This window comes from Chionomys nivalis, chromosome 7 (genome assembly GCF_950005125.1).
Source record: "Chionomys nivalis chromosome 7, mChiNiv1.1, whole genome shotgun sequence".
In the NCBI taxonomy this organism is placed as follows: domain Eukaryota; kingdom Metazoa; phylum Chordata; class Mammalia; order Rodentia; family Cricetidae; genus Chionomys; species Chionomys nivalis.
The window spans coordinates 31,711,153-31,729,936 of record NC_080092.1 but is presented as its reverse complement, the minus strand read 5'-3'; the positions used below and the strand labels follow the sequence as shown (position 1 = coordinate 31,729,936).

The 18,784-nt window shown below is 41.9% G+C and overlaps 2 protein-coding genes and 1 non-coding gene across 4 annotated transcripts in view; 1 reads left to right on the top strand and 2 right to left on the bottom strand.

Annotated features, from left to right (window-relative positions):
• Cnot6 (CCR4-NOT transcription complex subunit 6) overlaps positions 1–5,793 on the top strand; it is a 50,347-nt gene extending 44,554 nt beyond the window's left edge. For both annotated transcript variants that reach the window (XM_057774527.1, XM_057774526.1), the window contains exon 12: positions 1,790–5,793. In XM_057774527.1, the coding sequence (XP_057630510.1) occupies positions 1,790–2,002 (213 nt within the window). In that variant the 3' untranslated portion in view covers positions 2,003–5,793. The remainder of the gene's footprint in view (positions 1–1,789) is intronic.
• A 5,960-nt stretch (positions 5,794–11,753) lies between these two features.
• Positions 11,754–11,886, bottom strand: LOC130878881 (small nucleolar RNA SNORA51). Its single transcript, XR_009057497.1, has one exon. It is a non-coding gene; the product is annotated as a small nucleolar RNA SNORA51 (small nucleolar RNA).
• Positions 11,887–14,615: 2,729 nt separating this feature from the next.
• On the bottom strand, positions 14,616–16,035 carry Scgb3a1 (secretoglobin family 3A member 1). The gene is made up of 3 exons (XM_057776589.1): positions 15,956–16,035; positions 15,110–15,345; positions 14,616–14,737 (listed from the first exon to the last, which is right to left on the bottom strand). Exons 1-3 carry the CDS (start codon positions 16,008–16,010, stop codon positions 14,714–14,716), a joined length of 315 nt encoding a protein of 104 aa, XP_057632572.1. The 5' UTR covers positions 16,011–16,035; the 3' UTR covers positions 14,616–14,713.
• Between the last annotated feature and the right edge of the window lie 2,749 nt (positions 16,036–18,784).

Sequence of the window (18,784 nt, the reverse complement as noted above, 5' to 3'; positions counted from 1 at the left end):
ACCCACGCTTCTCAGATTCTTAGTCTTCTTAGCCTCCTAAGTGATGGCATTACAGCTATACATCACCACACTTAGCTTAAAAAAGCATACCTCATATCAGATAGCTTCACTAGTGTAACACAATGCTTGTAGTGATTATCTTGATTATCTTGTTTGTTTGTTTGTTTTTGGCTCTCGTTTTTGAAGGTTCTTGTATATGATCAAGTTGTGCTATAGCTGTGGGCCTCTGTACTAGGACAGAATATCATAGTGGGAGCATTTGACAGAGCAAATTGTTCACCTCACTTGCCAGCAAGGGAAAACTAATAAAGGAAAAGGAGAGCCTGGGCTTCCAAAATCTTCTTTAGGAATGTGCTTCTGGTGACCTAAGGACTTCCCAGAAGGTTCTACCTCCTAAAGGTTCTTGGCATCTCCCAGTAGTACTCCTTGGGGTACCAAACCTTTTAACACCTTTGTGAGGACGTTTATTAAGGTTATATATAGTCAGTGTCAGCCATATAGGTGAGTATGTTCTTAACACCTTAGTGTGGGTGTTAGCAAGGGAAGAGAGCAGTGACTGTAGGACTTAGGAGGGTTTGATGGTTGATAAGGAGTTAGCCAGGTGACAGGAAGAACATGAATATATATGTGTAGGTTGTTAGGAAAGAGCTTATTGACAGGACTGGTTGTTGTGGGGTAGAATATTTAACTATGTAAAAATATTATATTTGTTTATGTTGCAGAATATTTGTTTTAACTCTGTAAAGATATGTTGCATTTGCTTATGTTGCATTTGTTTAACTATGTAAAGATGTATTGCATTTGTTTATACTGCACTGATTTAATTATGTAAAGATGTGCTGCTGTTTCACCTTGCCTGTCTAAGGCACCTGATTGGTCTAATAAAAAGCAGAACAACAAATAGCTAGACAGAGGAGGGATAGGCAGGGCTGGCATAGAGAATAAATAGGAGGGGGAATCTAGGCTTGGGAGAGAAGGAGTGAGAGGGAGAAAAAGTAGGAGATGGCCAGGGGCCAGCCAGACATGGAGGAAGCAGGAAAATAGAACATACAGAATGAAAGAAGTAAAAAGTTCCAAGGCAAAATATAAAGAGAAACAGGTTAGGTTAAGTTATAAGAGCTAGCTAGAAATGAGCATAAGTTTTTTTTTTTTGTGTTTTTTTTTTTTGGTTTTTTTTTTTTTTTTTTTTTTTTTGGTTTTTTGAGACAGGGTCTCTCTGTAGCTTTGGTGCCTGTCCCGGAACTAGCTCTTGTAGACCAGGCTGGCCTCGAACTCCCAGAGATCCACCTGCCTCTGCCTCCCGAGTGCTGGGATTAAAGACGTGTGCCACCACTGCCCGGCTAAAATGAGCATAAGTTAAGGCCAAGCACCCATAACTGTGTTGTGATTTGGGGGCTGACAGTCTGAGAAAGCCTGCTGCAGCTGGGTTGATTCTGCTGAATTTGACTTTGACAGGTTTGTTTTCTGTTGATTATTTATTTATTTTTGGTTTTTCGAGGCAGGGTTTCTCGCAACTTTGGAGCTGTCCTGGAACTAGCTCTTATAGACCAGGTTGGCCTCAAACTCACAGAGATCCACCTGCCTCTGCCTCCTGAGTGCATGTGCCACAAGTGCCTGGCTGTTTCCTGGTTTTTGTGTGGTGCTGGGACTTGCACATACTGCTGTTTCTTCAAGCTAGCAAGTTGTTTTTGTTTACCAAATATGACTTCTAAGGATATGTCTTTGAAAAAACTTGAGATTTTTGTGTTTTCATGCTTAAGCCTTAACCATTTTTATTGTTGTTTTTCAGGGTATAATTGACTATATCTTCTATTCTAAACCTCAACTGAATACTTTGGCCATCCTGGGACCTCTGGACCACCATTGGCTAGTTGAAAATAATATCAGCGGCTGCCCACATCCACTTATTCCCTCCGACCACTTCTCACTTTTTGCACAATTAGAGCTCTTACTGCCTTTCCTGCCCCAGGTTAATGGCATTCACCTTCCTGGCAGGAGGTAGTCAAGTACTCTCAGAGGACCTCAGATTTACTTGTAAACTCATGAAAATCTGAATATAGAGGAGTGAGGTATGGCCAATAGGGATTTTTCTCAATGATCATTTGAATTTTCAGTCTGATTATTTGATAAAGGATATAGTATGAAAGCCAGGTGCTAGCAACAGACAAATTCTGAGCCCAGTATGCTTTATATACTGCTAGACAGGGACTGGTGTGTTTACACCTATCTTTTAATTTGTTACCAGTAATTTTCCTGTTTCTTCTCTCCAGTGTATATTGTCATGCCTTGAAATAGGAAGATTTGTGAGCAGTGTGCTATTTGCACAGAAATCACAGCACTGTTGTCTGAGGCCAGTAGTCACACCCGAGACCACTCTTCCAGACTGTACCCCTCTTTTTTCAGACTTGTTTGTAAAATGATAGTTTGAATTTAGTCTTTATGATTGTATATGATCCACAGAAGACATGATTTATGAAATTTTGTACTTAAAAAGATTGAAAACAATTGTAAGCTAAGGTTTTTTTGTTTTGTTTTTGTTTTGTTTTTTTTTTAACCTGTGTCCTATGTTCTGAAAGCCAGCTGGTAACAAAGTTGCAACAGACTTTCTCTGCAGTGATTTGCACTGTTGGGGTTTTGTTAGCCCTTTTGTACTACTTTATTTTTAAATTGAGAACATTACTCTTTAAATGTAAGTTTGCTTAGACCTTGGGATATTTTCTTGGACCAGAGGCAACTTATGTATGAATTCCTGAATTTCTATGGAAACTTTCTACCAGGACAGATAAGCTGATCTGTAGGCATTTATGGACTGAATAAGATAGTTGACATATGTACATTTTGGTATTTTTAAATCTTTAACTTTTTAAGTTAAAAATTTACAGCTGTTTAGGTGCAGCTTCTAAGTTCTTCCTGAGACATGTTCTGTTCTGTCTCCACTGTGCCTGCCTAAATTTGTTCTCACCAAGCACTGCCTGTGCATGCAGAGAAAATCTGTGCATCTTTTATATTTTTTAAAAACTAACATTTGTGAGACTTTTATGAAAATGCTTTTGTATGAGCTGTGGCTTTTCCTCGTTGTGAAGCGTTGGATAGCACATTCTGGAACATGTTCTTGGGTCCTGGGTCTTTGCTCACAGACCTAAGCACTGCTTCTTGGTGCCATTGCACCCAGAGTACCACTATCATGTGTATTCCTTATTTTCTTATGTTTTTAAAAATCATTCCTTTTTTAAAAGAAGAGTAATTTTCTGTTTATGAAGCAGTATAAATTAGATGCATTTTCAAAACAGGTTCCCTAAGACAATTGTTCGGATCATTTTTAAAGTGACTAAGGAATTATAATATGTCAACCAAGATGAAAGTTATACTGTACCCTATATTTTGCCCATAGTGCCATTAGTAGATTAGAAATTAAAGTCACCTTTAACTTTACAAAGTTAACTTGTATATGTTCTGTTCTCAGTCATTGGTTCTCTCAAAATCAAATGAATTCAGAGGGAACTTGTCTGGCTGCTTTTGTTTCAACTGCAGGCAGTGGAGCAGAAGGACGCCGTGTGGCACTAAAATGAACTGTTGAGTAGTAACAGTTTTATACAGAGACTGAGCCATTTTGGATGACTCAAAATTTTATGAGAAAACATTTAATTGCGTATGCTGTTTTTAAGAGGAAATAAAATTACATACTGTTTAAATAAATGAATTTTTTCTTTTTAAGAAATTCTGTAAAAGGTCTTGATCTTGAATCTGCCTTGGACCTTTCCTTTAAGGTTTTTGTTTTGTTTAATCTTAATTATGATGGTGAGTTTGTTTGTTTGTTGTGGGTTTTCTCTTTGTTCAAGTTGTGCTGGCACCAAACACATCTCGTTTGTAATCAACACTGGTATAGAACCAGTGCTCGCTCGCTCTCTCTCTCTCTCTCTCTCTCTCTCTCTCTCTCTCTCTCTCTCTCTCTCTCTCTCTCTCTCTCAGTGTGAACATAGGATGTGTTGACTTTATTTTCATAAACACTGTGTTGGTAGTGCACATCATGACAGTTTCCAGTGAGGATGAACTAGAGATGGCTGGACTGATGACACTGAGGAAGCCATTTTCCCTGTGACCTGCTTAGAGAATCACAGGTCCAGAGAGTGTGTGGTGGGAGGAGCCGAGAGGAGCACTTACTCATTTTTGCATTTGTTAGTGAAAGATGTATTCTTTCCATGGATGCTGGAACTAGAATGCACTTGTTAGATGCTAAAGGTTTGAGCTTTATACAAAAAGTTTCATCTGTATTCATTACTGTCTACAATATATTTGCATTTGGGGGGCAGCATAGTAAGATATAATTGCCTATTATGTCTTGAAGTGCTTGTTTTGCCTCTTGGGGGCATACTGCATTCTGTGGGTCAGTTTGGACATCTCCACCTTGTTTAGATAGTGATAAGTTGACCGAGAGTGTAGATTTACAAATATAACTTTCAAAAGAAAAATATTCTGAATCTATAGAGAATAAATGTTCACACCAAAATATACTGATAACTTTTGTTAAGCAAGGTTTTATGTTTTAAATGCTTTGTGTCCAGAATAATTTCCAAGAACCTATATTCCTTAAAATGCATAAAACTAGTCTGTTTTCATAATGTAGATTATTTTTTAAAAATTCTGTAATAAATATATGTAATGTTTTGCTATAATGTAATTTCAGTGTTCTTGCTGATAAATACATCTTAGTGTTTTACAAAATGTTTGGAATATGTTTCCTATTCTAAAGATGAGAAGATTGGAGGCACTCAAATTCTTGTAAATCTTTGAAGCACAGTTTACAGTATTGGTGGTAATTATTTATGCTTTGAGAATTTAAATAATGTTCATTGAAATTAATTTATGGCATAGTATAAATTGAAACTGTAGAAGTAAATTGTTGATTGCAACTTTAATAATCCCAGAACACAGGCAGAAGAACATCTCTAAGAAATTTGGGTTTTTTGTACTTTGATTTGGTGACAACTAGAGAAGCTTGTTTTGTATTAGCACTTTGAAACCTAAAGATATAATTAAATTGGGTAGAATGCACTTCTAAATCTTCAAATTATAGTTGAACCCTCTAAGATCCCATTTTCCAATAATAACATTCATGGTTTAGTTTCAGTTTTTTACTGTTTAAACTACAGAACTCATTTCCATCATGACTTTTAAGTTTGGTGGTTATGTCATAGGACAAAATCAACCCAGGCAAGACAATTACAGGAGATGGTCAGTCACAGTATCCAGTACAGGTGTTGCAGAGAATTCAGAGGACATAAGCAGGTGTCCTCTGACTGTAAGCAGTATTTTAAGATGTTCACTTTGTTCCTTTTGGTTACATAAATCTTAAAAACTGGTATGTTGATGTAGAGTCTGAAATAGAGTAGTCTTTATTCACAGTACCTGATATTGTGTAATGCACTGGACTAACTCTTGTTTACCATTCGTGTCACAAAATCCAGCACACTGTCTGCACTAAGCTCAAGAATGTCACATCCGCCTAGGCAGCTCTTCGATAAGGGTGATGAAAAGCTGAATTTACACCATATAGACTGGTGGTAACAAGGGCTTTTACTGTTCTTTTCAGTGGAATCTTCTTGGTCAAATTGTAACTAGCTAGTATTATATTTATATACAGGGTCTCTTTTCCTTACCGATGTATTTTCCTACTCATAGCCAACCAATAAATTCAATATCTGTTTCAAATATTTTAAAAGTGTAATTTGTACAGCTGTAGCACTGAGGCTTCAAAGCAGGTGTTAACCAGGAGACCACACATTACAGTTCAGAGTCCTCTGGGGCAGGGGAGGAATGAGTAGGGACAGGGCATGGTGCAGCAAAACAGTGTGGACACCTTTCCTCATTGGCTGTGTAGTGCTCATCTTTCCAAAGTTCAGTTTCCTATCTAGGTTGTGAATGGTCCTTTGGCATTTAGGGTTCTTGTTACCATATACCTCATGATATAAAAACGGGCTCGTGTTATGGAAGGGCGTGGGCATATATTTTAAATAAATGCTTTTAAATACAGTAGCAGACATTGTGTTGGGGTTATGATAATTATTAAAGGTCTTATTGTTAAATCTCTAAATTTCATATAGAAGGTGTGTATAACCTTTAAAAAGTTTTGATTTCCCACATTTTCATATGTGGGCTTATAGTCTAAAACCAAAACATTTGATTTCCTTTTAAGAATTTACACAGTTCTATTTCCATTCTTAGGAGGCTGAGGCAGGAGGATGATGGGTTCCCGTCTTCTTTCTTCAAAAAGAGGAAGGACATGTTTTATAAGCTTTATGTACATGCTGGAAAGAATGTTTAAAATCGGAAGACTGCAGAGAAAACAATCTTAGGTTCTTAGAGTAAGCACACGCCACATAAATCTGATGTCTAATATTTGCTAAATGCACTTACTGTTAAAAGCAAATAAGTGTCAAAGTTAAGTATACTTTATAAATTCTATCTAGTGATGTAGAAAACAGTTATCTAAAATAGGAGCTGAAAATATAACGTTTTCAACTTTTAGGTAGCAGTGTTAATGTATATCCCAGATTCCAATTTAAATTGATTTTAAGATAAGCTGTTAAAAATACTACAGAGGCTTTCTTTAGATATCCTGTGATCTACCTCTGACTTCCTCTGGAGCGACAGGGTTAAAGTGTTCTCTAACACTCCAAGTTTAACCTAACACATATTAGAGAATATGTGTTGCAAAAGAGTTCTTACTAGAGGGTGGTGGGTTTTTTGTTTGTTTGAACATTTGTTCCAAATCAGGTTCTAAGAACTCCGAATGAGTATAACTTGTGGGTCTGTCTGTACCTAGGAAGGGGGGAGACTGCTAGGTAATGATGATGTCAGAACGCCGTCTCCAGGCTCTTCAGCACTTCTAATCACGTGAACGAGATGTCAGTGTTCTCGTTTTGTTTTGAGCTGCACACTTAAATCATTTTGTAATCTATCCCATAGCTATTAAATTTATTTTGGACCTGTCTGGACAAACTGCATTTTCTGTCAACTGTGACCTGATGCAGACTTCAACAGCTCTTACTACCACTGTTCTCCAGCCTGTGGGCAGAGTAAGTCTAAGCCTTTGGGCTCAGACTCAGTAAGAAGAGTAGGGAGGACTCTGTGTTACTGATACATCTTGATGAATGATGGTGGTTAAGCCATTTTTCGTTGCATCAATGAATGCTCATTTTGAACTGCAGGTGTTATACCTAGTTTGGAAATAGATTTACAGGTACAGTCTCTACTTTGTTGGTCCTTATAATGCAGTAAATGCCACACATACACCAAGGAGCAACTGCCTGTATGGGTCAAGAGGTGAACTTGTGGCTCTATCTTAAAGGACTGAGATCTTATTTCCCAGAGAACAACAGAAGTTATATTAAAAACCTTTATGGACTATCTATGGCCACAATGGGTGGAGTTGGCATATGATGTGGCCCAAACTCATGGAGTACACTAGCAAAGTATCTAGGACGTGGTGGCATCTTTGGAAGTTTGAACATCCTATGAGTGGTGTAAGGAGCCACATGAAGGTTTGAGTGGGGAGTAGTGTTGCCAGAGTCAAATATTCTGGAAACATTGCTGTAAGCAGCTCTGGAGGAGAGATGAAAGCAATGAGACTAGTGACTAACAGCTAGCTTCAGTATGGTTCATTGCAAGATGCACTACACATACACGCACACAGAAAATCAAACCAACAAAGTAGAGCAGCCCTTTGAAGACTGAAGCAATCCAAGAATTTTTAATGTACTTTCTTCTGCAAGGGATTAGCTCTTGGCCTTGGTCATCCACGTCTTTTAAGTTCTGAAACTTTATTCTGCACCTGAAATCTGACTCTAATAGGCACCATGAAGTATGTTTGATTACTTATGAAACTTGGCTTTTTAAAAAGCTTTTTAATTAAAAAAAATTATGCTGGGCAGTGGTGATGCATATCTTTAATCCCAGCATTTGGGAGGTAGAGGCTGGTGCATCTCTGTGAGGCCAGTTTGGTCTACAGAGCGAGTTCTAGGACAGCAAGGGCTGTTAGAGAAACCCTGTCTCGAAAAACTTAAAGAAAAATTTAAGGTGTGTGTGTATAGTGTTTACTGATAAGAAAGCAAGTGCTCCTGAACTGCTCGGCCATCTCTGGTCTGTTGGCTCATCTTTATGGGACTCCTTGCATTGTGCGAAGTTGGGAACTGCCATGTTTGGTCTGTATTACACACAAACATCCCATTAGTCAGTCTTAAATTGAATTCTAGGCATGTATCGCAATTAGCCAATGCACTGTAAAGTTGGTCTGAGTATTTTGTACAAGAGGCACTGGAAATATCTAGTAAAGGAAAGAATAAAGTGTAGTAGCACCTATGTATATTTGTATTAAGTCTTTTATAAGTGTGGGCAAGTTAGAATCAGTTCTAATATAGAACTTGGGTATGCAGAGCTAATAATTACAGCAGGAATAGTGAAAACTAGGTGTGTCACAAAAGCCTGCATGGATTACAATAGCAGAGTAAAAGAAAAGGCTTTGTTGTATAACATGGTAAAATTACAGGCAGTAATATGAACAGTATGGTTCTTACCCAAAATGTGTATCTCAATACTTTATTGGTCAAGAAGATGATGCAGGGCAGTGGTGGCCCATACCTTTAATCCCACACCTTAATCCTAGGCAGAGGCAGGCGGATCTCTATGAGTTCGAGGCCAGCCTGGTCTACAAGAGCTAGTTCCAGGACAGGCACCAAAGCTACAGAGAAACCCTGTCTCGGAAAAAAAAAAAAAAAAAAATCTGAAGATACGGGCTTTTTTTTTTTCTGGCCAGCTTTATGAAAGAGCTCATATTGCACTGGAGGGAGATGGTGTGTTAGATGGAAAACAATTTGTTAGGGAAATCTTTATGACAAAATTATGAAAAGACGAAGTATCTTATGAAAGTGCAAGGTTTGCAGTTAGCCCAGCAGTGTCCTGTAGAGTTCTTGTGCCACAGGTCCTTTGATTGAAGGACTGTAGAGGTGGCTCAGCAATTAGGGGTCTTGGAGAGGACCTGGGTTTAACCTCCATTGCGCACACGGTTTACTTGCTGCCCAATTTACACTTTGTTCTGTCTTTAAAAATCTTCAGGTTAAAAAGGAATTCATAACCTAAAAAAGCAAAACTTGGCTGGGGAGATGACTTGGCATGTAAAGCCCTTGCTGTCCGAGCCCGAGGACCTGAGTTCAGATTCTCAGCACGCACATAATTATATACTGTCTACAGGAGATGCTTTAGGTTCAAAGGTGCAAGTAGGTTGGCAATAAGATTAAATATGTCACGTACGCATAACAAGTTGCAAGTGGCCATGCCAATCAGACAACACAGGCTTAAATTATTGTTAGAAAATAAGGGTTTGCTTGTCATGATGAGCACACCAGACCACAGAGTTCAGACTCATGACCTAAAGCCAACACAATGGAGACAACTTAGTTGACAACTCAAGTGCTAGGCTGGCGCACCACCAGTTACTGAACAGCATAGCAAGGTTCCATGTCAAAACAAAACTGGGCAGAATATAAAAGGTAGTGGGAAATTGAGCAGTGCTTTAACCCAACTAGATCTAATAAATGCATAAGACTAATAGAGTGCTTGCCCTTTCAACTGTACAGGGATGGTTTGAATTAATACAAAATTTAAGCTCTAGTTAGTGACATGAAATTAAGTTGGAAAATTTAAGAATAAGTGGAACTTAACACTAAAATAGCCCATGGATCGAAGAAAAGAGAAAGCAACGTTCCCTGAGATGAATGAAAACAACATTGAAGCAAGCAGTGAGGGTAATGCCCAGAAGGACGTTACAGTGCAGACATTAAAGAAAGGGATCTAGTAACAGGACAAGCCAAAGCGGACAGTGGGAAAGAATGGGGAGTAGAGGGGGCTGGAGAGATGGCTCAGCGGTTAAGAGCATTGCCTGCTCTTCCAAAGGTCCTGAGTTCAATTCCCGGCAACCACATGGTGGCTCACAACCATCTGGATTGAGGTCTGGTGCCCTCTTCTGGCCTGCAGACATACAGACAGAATATTGTATACATAATAAATAAATATTAAAAAAAAAGAATGGGGAGTAGAGCAGAGAATTATGGAATAGGGAATAGAAAGTGGAAAATAAAGATTGGTCTTTATAAAGATAACAAATTCATGAATGCCCAAGTCAGGAGAAGAGAAAAAGTTAATAAAATTAGGTACTAAAGGGACATTACCAACCTCACAGAACAGAGACATCTAGTGTTATTTAATAATTTTTTTTAAAAAAAGTTACCCCATAATATTGCTTTGCTTACATTTTATAAAATCAGTTCCCTCGGGCTGGAGAGATGGCTCAGAGGTTAAGAGCATTCATTGCCTGCTCTTCCAAAGGTCCTGAGTTCAATTCCCAGCAACCACATGGTGGCTCACAACCATCTGTAAAGGGGTCCGGTGCCCTCTTCTGACCTGCAGGCATACACACAGAATATTGTATACATTATAAATAAATATTTAAAAAAAAACCCAGTTCCCTCATCAAGTGATTTCCTGTGTTGGATTCAGAAAGGCAAGACACATTCTTGGTTATTTCTTTTATCCATTTTATTTTTTTTAACATTTTTAAAAACAAATCTATTTTATATACCAATCCCAATTCCTTCTCCCCTGTTTCCCCCACTTCTTTCCCCCCCACTCCCCATCCAATCCTCAGAGAGGGTGAGGCCTCCCATGGGGAGTCAACAAAGTCTGTTCCATCACTTGAGGCAAGACCAAGGCCCTCCACCCTGTATCCAGGTTGGTATTCCTCCAAAGGGAATGGGCTCCAAAAAGCCAGTTCCTGCACTAGAGGTAAATACTAGTTCCACGGCCAGTTGCCCCACAGACTGCCCAAGCCACACAACTGTCATCTACAATCAGAGGGTCTTCAGTCTTATGCAGGTTGTCCAGCTGTCAATCCCGAGTCAGTGAGCTCTGACTAGCTCGGGTCAGTTGTCTCTGTGGGTTTCCCCATCATGGTCTAGAACCTTTCTTTTATCCATTTTCAAAATAACAAGTTTCCCTGCATCCTTTGTCAAAAAGGTTATCTAATAAGCCATTATTTGCCCAAGGTATCAAGAATATGGATTTAAAGGCATGGGTGGGGCATATTTGTTCCAGCTATTACTGTTAACATTCATGATCTCTGGCCCATGTATTGTTGAGGCGGTCCTGGTAGTCGTTGGTAACTTCCTGTCTAATCCGAAAAGCTGATTCTTTTATGCTTCCTGAACCAGGCCTCTACTTAACTATTAATTCAAAGAGTTCTGGTTCTTAAAGCAGGAAATTGCATATAAAGATCAAAACTACATAATGCAGGAAGGAGTGCTTTTAGTCACTGTTCTGGCTATAGAAATGAGAATTTCCCCCATCAATAAAATATATCTGTGGTGTTTTGAAAGAGAAGTGTTCCCTATAGTCTTGGACATTTGGATACTTGGTTGCCAGTTTGTGGTGCTGTTTGGGGCAGCTTAGGAGTGGCATTGTTGGAGGAGGTCTCTCTCTCTCTCTCTCTCTCTCTCTCTCTCTCTCTCTCTCTCTCTCGCTCGCTCTCGCTCTCTCTCTCTCTCTCTCTGCTGGTGCTTGCTGCTCAAGCTGTGAGCTCTGAGCTTCTGCTGGTCTGCTGCCACACTGCTCCATCATGGTGGACTCTTAGGCCTCTGGAATCGGAAACCTTTCTATTGGTCATCTTGGTCTTAGTTACGGTCACAGCGATGGAAATTTTTTTTCCATGTCTCCCCATTCACAATACAGACCAGGCACAGTGGCCTGGGCTGAGGTGTACATGGGGTGGCTTTATTATGCCTCCTCTTTCTATACAGCCAGTGTAAGAACACAGCCTGTGGTAAGCACAAGGAGTCCAGAAATGTTAATAATATGTTAAACGTTGACTGTCCTACTTCGGTTTTCATTTGAGCCAGAAGGTTTTTACTTAAACTTGCTGATCTTAAGTCAGTGGCAAGAAAAACCCTTGGGTTTCAGTTATACCCAAAAAATTGATTTTTTTTTTAAAAAAATAAAGATCCTTTCATCCCCAGTATTGGGACTGGAATCTAAAGCCTTGTGCATGCTAGGTCAGTACTCCACCACTGAGCTCATACTTATCCATGTAACTTAGGGTGTGCTACAGATGACCTCAGGATAGCAATGCCACGACCTGCAAAAATCTAATGTTATTTAGGCGATTCTTGTTCTTAGGGCCTGCCCACTTTCACACCAGGTTGGAATTTAACTGCCATCTTTTTCCATTATATGGATCACCTCTATTGTTATCTTCAGACACAAAATTAGATTTACTTTTTAATGCCTTGTTTTAGAGATTGTCTTTAAAAGTATTTGATTTCTGTAGTACTCTCATGGTTACAATGGCAAATTAGCAACGTAAGATTTATTTAAGGAAATGAAACTTCTTAATTTTTTTCTTTCTCCCTGATAGATTTTAGTGGGTTCCTGTTTTAACCTGTATAGTTATATTTTATTTATGTTGTATAAGTAAAGCTTGCTTAAAAACCAGAAGGAAAAACTAAGCCAGTGGTGTTGCACACCTTTAATCCCAGGATTTGGGAGACAGAGGCAAATGGATCTCCGTGAGTTCAAGCCCACCCTGGGTTACACAAGATCAATGCAGAAACAGATCCAAGTGGTGGTGGCTCACACCTTTAATCCCAGCACTAGAGAGGAATATATACTGGAATGAGACAGGAACTCACTCTCTTTCAGTCTGAGGGTTTCTTAGAAGTAAGAACTCTCTAGTGGCTTGGCTGCTTTGCTTTTCTGATCTTTAGGTCAAACTCCAATATCTGTCTCTGGGTTTTTGCTATTCATGCTACAAGTCTGTCTTGTTTTGGTTTGTTTTAACAGAGGTCTCTTTGTTAAGCAAATAGAACCTATCTCACGGTGAGTTCTCTAGGATACTGGTTTGTGTGCAGGAATTCAACAAGAGAAGATGGAGAGATGGTCCAACCTTTGAAAGATGAAAATTGGGAGCTGGAGAAATAGATAGTTAAGAGTGCTTGCTGCTCTCACAGAGAACCCGAGTTCAATTCTCAGCGCCCATATCAGGCAGTTTATAATTGCTGGTAACTCCAGGACTAAGGAATCAGACACTTCCTTCTAACCTCGTCGCACACATGCATGCATGTATATATACACACATTCACATAAACAAACAAACCACTTTTTAAGGAAAAGGGGAAAGATGACACTTGTGTGACTGGGAAGCCAGCCTCCAGAACACGCACACATGTCAAGGTAATAACAATTCTGTGGTGGTGTGGAAAAAAAATTAAGGAATTAGTATTGGGCAAAGGAGAAGCTGTGAGGTAACGAATCACAAAGCCCTCAGATGATTCCATGCGAGTGTAGAGATCCTGGTCCTGTGAAGGCCCTTAAGATTTGTGCCCTCTTGAAGCCAAGAGTCCAGGTTTTTATGACCTATGCCAGAGAGCTGGTGACATAGAAATAAATAGATCCTACGTCAGCCAGAATCCAGGCTTCTGGCTCAGAGTGACCTTGCAGTTCTTTGAGGGCAGTTCTCAGAAAGCAACAGCTGGGGGCTGTCAGTTGCCAACACTCTAAAGAGCTATGGAAAGGACCTCTGGTAGGGGAACCTGGGTGACATGGTACAGCCAATTCAACCCACCCTTTCACATTCCCCACATTTCTCAAAGAACAGATTGGGGGACCAGCCTCTTCAGGATTATGCTGGTTTAATTTCTCCAGGAATCTGGAGGAGCTGGGCTTGGGCTTCAGTCCTAAGGTCTCTTCTAAGCATTTATCTCTCATTGTCCTGGAGGAGAATTCACAAGTTACATAGAGTAGCAGTTCCAGCTTGGAATGGGCTCTTTTTATCTGGTACAAGCCTGCTTACTCCCAGGTTTAGTGAGCTTCTGTAGTGTACAGTGTTCCCATGGCAACATAGGGCATAGTTATCAGATAATCTACAGAGTCTGGACATGTTACTGTTATCCAGGGACATGTCAGGGAGTCCCCACCTGCTTCACCGGAGATGAAAAACAATTCATCTTATTAGCATTGGTGATTCTTCAGACCGCTATCTTCCACAGAGATCCATACCCCTTGATGACCGTAGGGGCAATGTATTGAAAACGAGATTCAAACCTCATCCGAGTCCAGGTGGCCTTTCACTTTACTCTAGTTTGTGAGCAAATCACCTCCCCAAATTGGAAACTTGAAATCCCCGATTTTTCTTACCATAATAGGAACGGAAAACTTCAAGCCCTATGTCTTAGTGTAAAAGATCCAAGTCAGAGAGGTGAGTGAAGCCCTTCACAGGAAGCATAATGCAGTTGTTAATGGAGTTTGCTAGAACATGTCCCCTGATGTGGGTATCAGTGTTCGAGTTCTATGGGGCCTTTCCTTGAACATTGGGGTCAGACCATCATGGTCTCTTTGGTAGAACAGAGAATAGAGGAAATCAAAGGTATCCAGATATCTGAGCAAAGACACCAGAAACCACAGAAAGCAAGAACATCCTCTCCCCGGCTCCCCCCCCCCCACAGGCACGGTGCTTTTTGTTTCCTATAGGGATTGGCTTTGAGGCAAGAAGACACTAACTGCAGAGCTGCTCTAGTCACGTTTATTAAGGCAGAAGGAAGTCATGAGTGGTAGGGTTTCCGTCTCTCATTGAAGAACACGTCTCTGTAGGCAGAGTCATTCCTAGTTCACCTCAACCGAACGCTGTCAGGGCACCCTGGAAGAGAGAAGCCAAGCTTGAGAGTGCCCTTCACTGCTACCAGAGATTGCTAAGGAGAGGACCTGGGCATCCGAGGTTACTCAGACAGAAACGCATAGCTGCTGGTTCTGAGGAAGGCTCCTGTGAACCCCATGGGGGACGGTTTCTAGGACAAGTGTCAAGGCCTGCTGGCAGCCACTTGTGAAAGGTATGCCCTGACCAACTCCTTGGGCTCCTCACAGGTTGGTTAGGATATGGCTTGCAGAAGCAGAACAGAAAGCAGGGGGTCCCTGATGCAGGCTGGGCTGCCTCCTACATGATGGTGAAGGTGGCTGGGGAGGGGTACCCACATAGGGAGGGAGAGCCATGCAAGGAAGATGTCCACATTACCAACAGTGTCTTCACAGCCCCTACAGTCTCAGGGCCCAGCTCGGTGACACACTTCCTGGAACCCTCTATGAGGGGATCCAACGGAACGCCCAGGCCGGCCAGGATGAACCTCAGGATGCTCAAGTAGCTTAATGGTAGGCTAGGCACAGCCCCAGCCACAGCCTCCGCAGCTGGGGCAACGGCAGCCACGGGTTCTGGCACAGATTTGGCCACTGAGTTCACGAAGAAAGCAATACCTGCCAACACAAACAGAGAACCTAGGGCCTTCTCAAGGATCCTGAAGACCCAGATCCTCCAGAGAGGGAGACTTCAAGCCACCCACCTACTTCCTGGTTGGTGACTGCCCAGTATCAAACGAGACACCAACAGTGAGGAAAGGGTGACCTCACAGTGGGCTGGAGGAGGGGGAGATGGCTGCAGAGAGAGCGATAGGAGATGGGTAGGGTTTCAGAGTTGAGGCCATTCCTACTTTGCCTTAATGAATGGGGGGACATTTATCAGGTTTAGAACAGATGGGATGGCCGTTCTCAAGCCAGTGCTGGCCTTTGACTCAGTTGTCAAGCTGGTGGGTGAAGAGAAGAAGCCAAAGGTGGGTGGGCATATGAGAGGTAGCTGGAAGGCTCAGTGGGCCTGACAGAAGAAGGCTTTGAAGGCCACAGGAAAAGAAGAGAGGAAAGCCTTGAAGGGGTAAGCGGAGGAGCGGTGGAGGTGTTTCTGCTAGAAAAGCTGCCATCAGCACCCACTGCACCAGAGCGGGAGGCTATAGGGCCAAATGCAACTGGAATAGGGTCCAGGTACTGATGGCAGGTCCCTCCACAGAAGATGCTAAGCCCCAAGGGAACTCACCAGAGTCACTGAGCAGAGCCACACAGAACACTAGGAAGGTGATGGTAAGCTTCATGGTGGAATGAGACTCAGAAGATGGACCTAGGACACTCTTCCTGGAGCCTGTTCCTGAGGGTCTCATATACCCAGGGGTAGAGCCCCACCCTCCTGAGAAATGTGCTGTTTGCTCAGCTAATAGGCAGAACTTCAGCCAACTTCCTTCTGGGCCATGGACCCTGGGAGGATTGCATATCCCACCCCAGGCCTGGGGATTTCCTCTTGGCAGGGTCTCCTGATCTCAAGTGCTGGCCCTTTCTTCCTGAGAACAGGAACGGAGGATGTGCTTTGTCTCCTTGGGCCCACCCTGGCCTACACCTAGATACTGTGGTCTGACCCCACTTCAATGTCACTGCAGTCCAGCCCTGGGGCCCAGGCTCCCCACAGGTGTGAAAGGGCTGAATGGTTATGGAGGTGCTGGGGCTGGAAGCCTGAAGAGCACAGTGTAAATCGTCAGGTCCCCAGGACCCTAGATCCCCCAGAACTATTGGTCCCTGGTCCCAGGCTATAGAAATGTCACAGTGACAGTCTTCCCAGCTCCTGCTGGCGTGGGAGCCCCAGTGTATTGGACCCAGAAAGGAAAGCCTACTAGCCTGGCTGGGTGACCAGTCCTTACTCTTGACTACCTTCTTAATTGGGCCGCAGGTAGCTGCTGATGCAAAAGGGTGTGGGTGGTGGGATGTTTCTCTGTCTTTAAAATCCCTCTCAAAGGCTGGGGATGAGGGTGATGTGTTAAGAGTTTCTCTAAAGCCCTTTCTTCTCTGCTGCCCGCAGAACTGTAGCAGAGAACAAGTGTTGATACCCCTCCCATAGGCCCAGTAATGCTGAGACCTGACTTCAGGAATTTCAAATGCCTCTACCACAGCAGATGAGGCATGGTTTGGTCTTCATAGCTGGTGTGAAGACCCACAGTGGGCAAATCCCTCATTTTCAGCACGTGACTCAACACTGACCATACTCACAGCGGCCCTGCTCATTCCTTACCTCTTTTCCTTACTGTCTGATCTGGGAGGCTTTTATCAGTCACCATTGGAGTAGTAAGTTCAGTGGGAAGTGAGTTTGTAACTTGTGAGGCCGCACCCCCTTTTGACAGTTTTCCTGAAAGGAACGCTTGCAAGACGGTGTCAAGACCATCTGTGTTACTGTGGACCTAGTGGGTTCCACCGCCACCCCCAGAATACCCCGAGCCTCTTCGTCAGGAGGGCACATTCAGGAAACGGATACCGTTCTGACCAGCCACCTTCCTGAGAAGCCACGGCCAACTGACTTGCCGGCAGTGTCTACCTTAACCATGGCTTCGCTTGCCGTGATAACTATAGTCTGAAACATTAAACAGAGAATTTCACAACTAACAGTTCTCAACTCCTTTGAGGATTTTACCAGGGGAACCCGCCTTACTTTTCTTCTTTTTTATCTTTGAATTTATAATTATAGATATAGGCTGTGATATTGGTGGGTTTCACTGTGACATTTCCATGCAGCATGCATGTTGCGTTGACCACGGCTCACTCGTCCAATGCTCTTTCTTGCCCTCCGTCTGTCTTCCTCCTCTACCCCGTCCCCTTGCTCTACTCTAGTATTGCCTCTTCTGCTTTCAGCCGTGTGTGTTGCATTTCTGGATCCCGTGTATGAGAGAAAACATGGAATATTCATGACGAAGCGTGTTATTTAGTCTATGTGTCTGTATATTTTTTTGCTATGTCTCCTGCTGTTGGTTTCTGATTTTATCTCATTATGATCTGATCAGATGTAAGAGATCATTTAAAAATTTTGTATTTGTTAGGACTTGCTTTAGGGTGTAAAATATCTATTTTGAAAAAAGTTTCAGAACTGGAAAAAAGTAAAATGTATGTTCTTGCTGCTGGACGGAGTATTCTGTAATGACTGCTAAATTCAGTTATCTAATGCAACGGTTTTCAACCTGTGGGTCACAGGTTGTTGATGAGCCTTCACAGGGTCGCATGCCAGATGTCCTTCATATTAGATATTCACATTACAATTCGTAACAGTAGCAAAATTACAGTTATGAAGTAACATCGAAAATAATTTTGTGGCTGGGGGTCACCACAGCATGAGGAACTGTATTAAAGGATGGCAGTACCAGGAAGATAGAGAACAATATCTCTCATATACTGTGTTGTCCTCCTTAATTCACTAATAATTTGTTGCTTACTTTTTTTTTTTAATCCGTGAGTCACTTAAAAATGTTCTGAATTCATTTTTTGTCCAGCATTTCATCCACTTTGGTATCTTTGGTTACTGAAAAGCTATGAATTTTTGGAGGAGTCATATGAGCCCCCACACCATGTTTCTTGTGTTTCTGTGCTGAGATTTGTGCATATGTTGGGGTGGATAGTGTCTTTTTTTATGTGGGGGAGTTTCAGTGATTAGCTTCTCTGGAGAACTCCATCCCCAGTCCTGTCCAAAGAGGAAGCAGTGGTAGCAACAGCGACGTTAAAGACAAATCAGATACAGTGGTACACTTTGAAGATTTAAAAACTGCTTTCTGCCGGGCGGTGATGGTGCACGCCTTTAATCCTAGCACTCGGGAGGCAGAGGCAGGCAGATCTCTGGGAGTTCGAGGTCAGCCTGGTCTAAAGAGAGAGTTCCAGAAAGAGAGAGAGACAAAGATAGAGGGAGAGGGAGAGAATAGTGTTAAGTACAGGCAATAAAGCAGAGGGGAATATGATGGAGTAAAAAGAAAAACAGCTAGCTGGGAAGGGGTTGCAGTACCAATGTGTAAGGACACATATGTATAAAGATGCCACGAGGAAAGTAATTACTCTGGATCCT

Coding starts and splice junctions, on each gene's coding strand:
- Scgb3a1 (XM_057776589.1), bottom strand. CDS start 16,010: ATGAAGCTTACCATCACCTTCCTAGTGTTCTGTGTGGCTCTGCTCAGT. Junction 15,346..15,955: donor GGCTCTGCTCAGTGACTCTG/GTGAGTTCCCTT, acceptor TTGTGTTGGCAG/GTATTGCTTTCTTCGTGAAC. Junction 14,738..15,109: donor GGGCTGTGAAGACACTGTTG/GTAATGTGGACA, acceptor TCTCTCTTCCAG/GGTGCCCTGACAGCGTTCGG.